The sequence below is a fragment of the Perna viridis genome, chromosome 5 (assembly GCF_037379345.1).
Source record: "Perna viridis isolate PV_CMFRI_1.1 ecotype Kerala chromosome 5, ASM3737934v1, whole genome shotgun sequence".
Classification (NCBI taxonomy): domain Eukaryota; kingdom Metazoa; phylum Mollusca; class Bivalvia; order Mytilida; family Mytilidae; genus Perna; species Perna viridis.
Window position 1 is genome coordinate 27702055 of NC_142449.1, and position 9519 is coordinate 27711573.

General features: G+C 34.1%; 1 protein-coding gene across 1 annotated transcript in view; it reads left to right on the top strand.

Annotated features, from left to right (window-relative positions):
- Positions 1–9519, top strand: part of LOC148616922 (neural cell adhesion molecule 1-like) — a 74303-nt gene that overhangs the window by 2999 nt on the left and 61785 nt on the right. The window contains exons 2-3 of the mRNA XM_088585094.1: positions 523–834; positions 2931–3227. Of these exons, the coding sequence (XP_088441220.1) occupies positions 523–834; positions 2931–3227 (609 nt within the window). The remainder of the gene's footprint in view (positions 1–522; positions 835–2930; positions 3228–9519) is intronic.

The window sequence follows — 9519 nt, forward strand, 5'->3', positions numbered from 1 at the left end:
GTAGCCAGGAATTTAAATTTTCATATTGCCAAATTTCATAAAAATCCGTGTGGGAACACTTTTTTGTACCAAATTTGCGTAAATAATTTTCTGATTCGAGGGGTAATTCGCAGTAATTTCTTGCATAAAAAATGGTTTAATTCATCCGATATTTTTTTCAAAATCTATAAACGGAAAGTCGAAAGTCTACAATGAACAGACCTTAATTTTCCATGTTGAAAAAATCATACATACCTGTCTACTGGTTGTGACACAATAAGCGTTTAAACATTACATTGTCATTTTCTACGTCATTTTTCGAACCGCCTATACACAGGAATAGTTCAAGCGTAGCAGAAGGTCACTGATTAGGGCGGATCACATTTTGGGCCTTAAATGCACTTCCGGTTGTCTTACTGGTAGAGGAAAAAAATCCGTTGATCTTTACAAATATGTCATCTGGTAGTAGGCCCAATCATATGTTCATGTTGTATTTACCGTCCTGTAATAAAAGAAAGGCCTATGTTTAACATTTGATTTCAGTCAAACCATTCGAGCCTTCATTTAGCCCAGACATAGTCACTAGAGAAGAGACAAAGTTCTTATCAGTAACTTGTACCGCATCTGGCGGTAGACCAAAACCTACAGTGGAATGGTCCATAAGTAGTACTGACATTACAGCAAGCTCTTTTGAACAATCAACTCACGACACAGCTACAGATACCTATACAGTCACATCTAAATTGACATACATTGTGGATAGAAATGATAATGGAAGGATACTAACATGTAGATTTAGAAATACAGCAACTGTTGATAGTTTTGTGTCCCAGTCCAGGACACTAGATATAAAATGTATGTGTATCACTTTTAAATCTTTATTATGATTCATTCATTCCTTGTACACCACATATTACTAAGTAGCATAAGCTTGTACCTATATTTGGGGTCTTTTGTTATTCTTTGTCTGTAACCTGTCCTCCATTTACACTTAAAATATTTCCCGCTGAAACTATGGACTTAAACTAATTTTGAAATACTAAGGAGAACAAGAAATTCCAAAACTAAATTATTAATATTTGTGCATTTGGTTAATGTTACACCAGGCACTCATTTAGAAATTTTACTGTCACTATTATAAAACCACACAAAATTGCGTATTCTGTAGTTTGTGCTGTCTCGTCCGTAGGCATTCTTAGACAATTTGGTTTCAAGACAAAACTTGAGTGTAAGTGCATGGATCTTTATGAAATCATTTCAATAAGGCTATACTACACAAGGAAGACTGGGATTGATTTTGGGGCTTGAATCAATAAGAAATTAAGGTCCTATAATGGACTGTTATCAAATGTTTTCAATATGTCCAGACAGTAACTTGACAATATGTAGATTGATCTCTTTAAAATAGTACCACAAGGTGTCAATTTACAAAAACGAAGGGTAGGATGGAAATTTTGGGTTGTTTATTGACCTGTTTTGAACATATACCCTTAAAGGGACAGGAGGAATCATTATTCTGTTGTCTGGATTATCACTTGACTATATAATAAGAGAAGGGATCTCATTTAAATTTGTACAAGGTTTCATATCAAAAGAAATACTTTGCAATTATTGTTGGTGTGATAACTGGAACCATTTATAAAATGAGGCCTGTCGATTCAGGTTCGATTTCTATCCTTTGTCAAATACATAATGGCTGTAGCAAGCTTGAGTAATGTGTGAACTCTTGCCAAATTGATCATGGTTCGACCACTGCGTTAATATCAAGCTGCACCCTGGAAAGCATTTTATCCACTCTTTTTCATAAAATAACATTTAGAAAGAAACTCCGTTTTGATCAGAGATGGAAAACAATTACACAAAGTGGCAATTGATTGCACATCGATTATTTGAGTAATTTTGTGTCATTAATTTGAAATCGAAAACTTACCTTTCTTTTGTGTTATCAATCGCAATCAAGTAATTTGGATAAAGTAATTATAATTGAATTTCGATTACAAGGGTATGTTCACATACACAACTCCAATTTAACACTTTATGTAGAATGAACTCAATTAAGTGTTAACGGATTAGCTAGCAGTACATATTGGATATTAAGAGGATAGCAAAGTACTTACTGTGTGGTTATATGAAGTGTGAAAATCAGGGTTTATACGGGTTGAGGAATGCTCGCCACAATGGTTAACAATTGGTTTACTTTTACTTTACACAAATAGATAAGACATATCATAATCACATTTTTTTATTAGTGAATATATACACTTTTTATATACTGTAAATAGAAACAATAAATATAACCAGTTTCCCATTTCCCACTCTATTTTCCCTTACAAGATTCTAAAGCGGAACAAAGTTTTTTTTTTCTTTTTTTTATGTCTGGTTTGTTGTATATTCAATTTATTATTGGCAATTGATTAGTAAACTTGAAAGAAACACTCTTAGGTAAAATGGCAGTCATATATGTATAGATCAAAGAGTAAATTATTGTTAAAATATCAGATTTGTTAGACATTTCCAAACCTATGCAGTACATTGTACATGTTCTGTTTCTATTTTGCTCTGGTATGTCATTTAAATTGTTTAATATGACATTAAACAAAGAGTATTGTTTCTTTTCATCGTATGATCACGTTAAAGATAATGTTAAAAAGTGTTCAACTAAGGAAACTTATGAACTTGCGTACATTTCATGATAAAAACTTTAAAAAATATATAATAATAATAATTCAAAAATAATTCTAATCCAATCGAAATTTCATTTGATATTTTCAGCTGTAATCAATTGTTTTTCATTAAAAGTAATCAAATTTTTTGATAATCGATAACAATTGATTTCTGCACTAAGTTCAATAACTTCAATTAATTTCAACTGATTTTAATTATTCCATGTCTGGTCTGGTTGTAGGACAATATTCCATTGCCATCCCATTTTAAAATATCTTATGTTTCAGTTTCTCCCTCTGTGTCAGTAGGAAATGAGACTTATAACCCAGGTGATATGTCAAGACCAATCACTTGTAATGCTACTGGAAATCCAGCAACATACTCATTCTCAAAATGGAAGCACATATCTCAACATGGTACAGTAATACGAACCTTAGATGGAAACAGCACCCTGACATTACCACAGACACCTGAGGAGACCAGATACCAGGACACAGGAGAGTATGTCTGTACTGTTAGTAATGGTATCAAAGATAAAGATGGAAATTTTAATCAACAAGCTTCAGGATATGTTTTAAGTCTAGGTAAGAAAGTAAAACAAATATAATTTCAGTGCACATCATCATGTTAAAGGATTGTGCTGTACTGTTTAATCATTTTACATCTAATTATGCAAATTGCTCATCGGAACTATTATGGAACAAAGAAAAATATCATGTTGTATGCATCGGTCTGTCTGTGCCTCCATATTTCATAGTTAATGGATGCAAATTCTCAGAAACCCCTCAACAAATTTTGTTTAGGTTTTGTAAGATTATTAGATACCATATGATAATATTGCGCCGCCATTTTAATTCCAAATATTTTACAGGAGTTGCGGTACTTACTTGAATTTGTATATGTTACACTATAGGAACCCCTTGTGGACAGAACTCTTTGAAAAATGCTTAATGGAATTTTGTTTGATTGTTAGTCACCACATGTTATTGATCATATTGCATCACCATTTTGATTCACCAAAATCAGTTCTTGGATCTTTGGACTTTCATTTTTTTATTTGTGGCAGCGGGACATGTTGCTCTGTATAGTGATTTTGTCCGTAGACCTCGATTTTCTTGTGATTACTTAAATGTTAATTTGTTCATCTTTTTAAAAAATACTAACAAGGTTTCGAACCACAAAAGCAAGGTTTTATTAATTTTTGAGTTTATGGCTCCAGCAGTTTTAGAAAATGTGGCCAAAAAGGGCCAAGAACAAGACTTGGTAGAATTATGCTATACAACTCCAGTAAATGCATAGCTATATCTTTCACATTTTTCCACAATGATCTTTACCACAATGGTTATCAGCTGGAATTGATTTCAGGGTGTATATATTAAATGTTTCAGAAATAAGGGACCAAAAAGGGGGTTAGAAACATGTGTTTTCAGTATATTTAGGAAATAACTTGACTATTATTGACCGGGTATCTTTGATAATGGGCCTCTTTGGAAATTGTATTATAAAGTGCCTCACTAACACAAAGAAGACTGTGATTCAATTTGAGGTAGTGAATAGAGCGAAGCAAGATTAAAGAGCCATAAACGAGCCAGAAAATTTATTTTTCATGATTTTTGGATGATAACTTCGATATAAGGAAATGGATTGCTTTGATATTTATCCATAAGATGTTGTACTAGAATTCGGGACGAAATATATTTCCAGAAAAGAACAAAAGTCGACTGCAACTTTTATTGCGATGTTTAAAGCGAAAGTGTAATCGAGGATATCAGAAATACATAACATTTTCATATATATTCTATCCTATTATGTAAAACAATATTGGATCATAACATAGCATACCTAAAAGTGTCCAGTTTATTTGCATTGCGGCATGATTAATTGACCCATATCATTGCTGATTCACATATATTTCTTGACATTCATTTGGCCTATGGATATAAATACACTTCCTTTGACTTGTTTATTACTTTTTTCACTGAGTTATTTTTTATATACATGTGCATTTCAGTGGGTATTTTTTCTTGTTGTATAGATAATTGATTTTTAATAATATGTTCTTTCCATTCCCGTTTTGGCTATTTTATACCCTTAAGTACATATAACTTTATTAGTAATTAAATGAGTAATACTAACGCTTAAGTCATGTAGTGTCCTAACACATTCCTCCCTTTCTCAAAAATAATAATTATAATCAATAAACCCGACCACTGTCCTATCACCGTGTATCCATCGGTGCCATGAAAACTGATTTGTTCAACGTGTCATAGATTTCCTTTTCTCTTTCGTTTACCCCGGACTTGACTTTTATGAGCAACTCGGTGGGTGTTTTTTTTTAGAAAAGCAGAGGACGCTTACCATAAAGGTGCACCTGGTCCATGCTCTTAGCTCTTAGTGGAGTCCTAGTTGCTCATTTGCTTTTGTTATTTTGTATGTATGATTTTAGTTACTTTATGTTCTTTGTTGTGTATGTATGTTTTCTCTATCTGGTCTTTGTCCCTGGATTACATTCTGTTGATTGCCGCTATAGCTTTTGTTCTATTTTCGCAAAGACATATCGCAGATAATTCAGCAAACAGGACACTAACCGCACTATTTTTATCACTCTCTAATTGTGTACAGTCAATTTATGTTGCAAAGTCCGTCACCAAAATCTAAGTACACATCAGATGAGAAAAAGTATATAAAGATGATTAAGAATACGAGTGAATTTCTCAGCAAGTGCAGAAGCGACCAGCATTGATGAACTACCTTATATTGTTTAGCACTGTCCAATGATCGCCAATCACCCCAATTGTAAACGTGAATTATCAATGTCCGCCACCGCATGAAGATAATGAATGAAGTTTCCCTCTTCGACCAGTCGTGGTACTGGAACAACAGGAGTGAAGTACGTTCAAAAGTGTGATAGCATAATAACAATTTATCCGCGCTCCAGCTCTCTTCTGCTTCATGATTATATAATGAGGAAGTCTGATTATACAGTTACAATTCACCAATAACGTCAACTGCACTCCAGCTCTCCTCTGCTCAATGATTATATAATATACAAATTTGAGTATACAGTTAAAATTCACCAACACCGTCAACTACAGCCTATTTTTCCTCTTCTCCATGAGTATATAGTAAAAAAGTTAAATTCTAGAGTCCAAATATCATCAATTGTGTTTGACGTTGCCATAGTTGTCTTCCGAGTAATTGTCATCACCGATAAGTGTTGTTGTCTATTGTGTTGCGTCTCGAACGAAGAATACATCCTGAAGACTGCTTTCTTGACCAGTTGTTCAACTGTTTCCGTTAATCAACATCTGTCGACACCGTTGACACCAGTTTATACCTATTATTAGCTGTTTCATGTGCGTCAGACTTGTCTTTTTTTCTGGGCAACCATGAGTGTCTGCAAAAACTAACCTGTCGACAATAACAAAATATCCCAAACCAACTTAACGTGGCAATTTACAATGAGAAACCTGCATACCCCAAATATGGAATTTGAAAACCAGTATCAATTGATTGTAAATCTATTAACTGATTGATCAGATTCGTCATCAGTATGGTTTACATATGTAGCAATGTGTTAGGAAGTTCATCAATAGTAACATTAGGCAAAGCTAAGTAAAACAATTTTCATGTTGTTATGTCTGACATATTGTAAATTTCAATTAATCTTTTTAATGGTTGTGAATTTTGAAAACGGTCCTCGCCCTTGTAATATGGTAAAAGTGGTAACGAATCACTGTTATCAGAACAAGAAGTTCGTAACTTTATTAATCCAACAGGTGGATTATTCTTGTGGTAGGTAATTGGGAAGGATAACGACAAACCACAGAGACCCTTAATCTTTTTTTTTGTCTGTGTGGCTATTACCCAAAGACCTCCCCGTATGTGATCTGCCACAGGGAGAATCGAAATAGGATAAATCAGTGTTTGACAACGTTTATTTAGCACATTTTTGTTTTTTCATAAAAAGAGAAATGATACATTTTGTTACTTAACTTTACTGGGTAGACAGGACTTTTAATGTTGCTAAACCCTACTAACGGATTGGAATACTGGTTTATTCGTCTGAAGTCAATAAAACATATTGCGTTCTAGCCTTATTAACTGCCAATGCATTACGTTCTAATTTATACTCAGCAATTAGGGATAGTTTGCCACTACGAGCGGATATCACAGGAATATGTAAATTGTGTGCCTGAAAAATTTCCAACTATCCCTGATAATCAAGCAAAGATAAAGAAAAATATTTAAGATTTTATCATCTTGAATGAAAGTTTAACAAGTAAGAGATTTACAATAATTCCGTAAGTCCTTTTTGGGATCTGAATATCATTGCAAAATTTAGGTAATGACCCTGTAAGTCCAATGTAAGGTTTCTTTACTCCGAAGGTATAATACGTGAAGGTGATTGATAAATGGCCTAAAGATAACATGTTTAATTGAAGTTTCGAATTATCTTAATAAAATAAACCATTTTCAACCATGAAATGAATTTCTTTAACTACACCACGCATATTAAAATTAAGTAGCATGAATTGTTCTACACTTTCAATATGTTTCTCTAAAATTTCAGTATTGTTTTGAAGACGACATATGAGTCCCTTATACTTATCGACTAAGGATTTCAAGAGTTCCCTATTCTAAAAAACCTGATTTCTCGTAATATTTAAAATAAATACACTGTGTTGTTTTAAACAACACAAAAGATGTTTTGTAAGTATATGGTGTCCCTAGATGAAAATCTTAGCACACTCACATCTGGTATGGAAAGTGCCCCGACCGATTCAACGAAAAGTACCCAATCACACGTTCAGTCTGCAGACCATCTATTCCAGTACAAAAATTCTGACTATTTCAAAGTTACCAAACTATGTTCCATCACTTTAAATGATATTGACTACAACAATGACGAACCACATTGTAACATATCAAAATGTGGCATTAAAAATTGCAAAACATGCAACATTCTTATAACCGACCCTTACTTCTCCAGTTCCCTTACAAACAAAACCTTTCATACAAGAAGCCACGATGACGTAAGTTGCAAATCAACAAACTTAATATATGAATTAGAATGCAACTTATGTGGTTTAGCATATGTCAGGGAAACGCAAGAAAGATTAAACAAAAGAATGTACAGTCATCGTTCGGGAATTAACACCACCAAATTCCCGAGAGTTTATCACACTTTAATCCACAAGATCATTCAATCCTCTCCATGAAAGTTCGTATTTTAGAAAAAAAATTACCATCCTACAAACAGTCCGGTTCTAAGTAAAAATTATCGTAGGGAAAGAGAGGAGTACTGGATATGCAAACTAGGTACTGCAATACCTTACGGATGCAATGACAACATCAACAGTATCGGAAACCTATCAAGCAAATATAACAATAGCATAAATGTGGTGAATTTATTTGACAAACGTCCAAGACGGGAAAGGAGTCATGGCCATCGCCACTATACGCCACCTAAGTTACATAATGTCTCCATAGATGGACTCCTTCCTTTCATACACAAATCCCTTGGACTTCATCACATTAGAACCAAACTTTATTCTGTACCTCTCACTCTACTACACTCATTTTACAAAACAAGTCTTGACACTCCTGTTTCTGATCCCATCTCATCATCATACAGACTTGTTGCCATCATTTTGGATATTGGTTTCCCCAGACTCTTTAAACCAGTTTGTGCGAAAAGTCAAGATGAAGAAAAACGTTCATTTCTTCCACTACCGTTTTTTGAACGAAAGTATATATGCCAATAATTTGGCTAACATCCACCATCACAAAAACGTGACCAACATTTCAAAGACAAATCCATACCAATTATTTCATATTCCTATACTTCATCCATTGCATCCGAAATTTTCAATTATAAAAGGCTATTGCAGAACCTCGAGATTGAGGACTTCAAGGCTAAACCACCTGACTGTTCTTGCAAAACCTCTCCATTCAAATATGGTCCTTGCGGTCACGTCGTTACGGGAGATTTAACCATTATCGAAAACAAATTTCTGCGTTATATCCTTTCTAAAGGTCCCAAGTACCGTGAACCACGCTCCATCAATTAAATTATAACTTTAAACTTCTTATGGATACCGTCGAGGACTATGCAAGAAAATTGATAAAACGAGAACAAGAAGACATATATTCTCTGTCAGAGTGGTTAAAGACTGTGAGGTCTTTAAGTTTAAAACGAATGAAAGTTTTTAGTAGGTCGATGAGTGCCAAGGCTACATCAGTTTTCAAAGACCCGGATGTAAAAATATTGTCTACTATACATGACAAATATGTTGTCGTACCAGCAGACTTAGCCCAAAACAACATTGTTTTTGCCTGAAAATAATGGCAGTGATAAGACCTATACTGCTACAAATCTCTCCAAAGAAAGAGATTGTACAAAACCATAAAGCTGTGCTATCCTCTTTTGGTCTCTCTACCAAGGACGATGATTGCGATTTACCGTCTATGTACTGGATTCCTTAATTTCACAAGAATCCATACAAACAACGTTTAATAGCTGGATCTGCAAAATGTACCATACAACCTCTTTCAAAACGTTTAACTTCTATACCCACAACTGTCAAAGAGGGTCTACAGTCCTACCATATTACTTGTTACTCCCGTAGTGGTACTAATTCAATGTGGATCCATGATAGCATTAAAACCTATGATTTTTCAACACTGTATACTTCTATTCCCCGTACTCAGTTTAAATCCCGACTTAAAAACACAATACATCGTTGTTTTTAATCGACAACATATTTGTCCAGTGTGGTGGACGTGTTTTTCAACAAACAGTCGGCATTCCAATGGGAACAAATTGTGCTCCTTTACGTGCTGACCTATTCCTTCACTCTTATGAGGCTGACT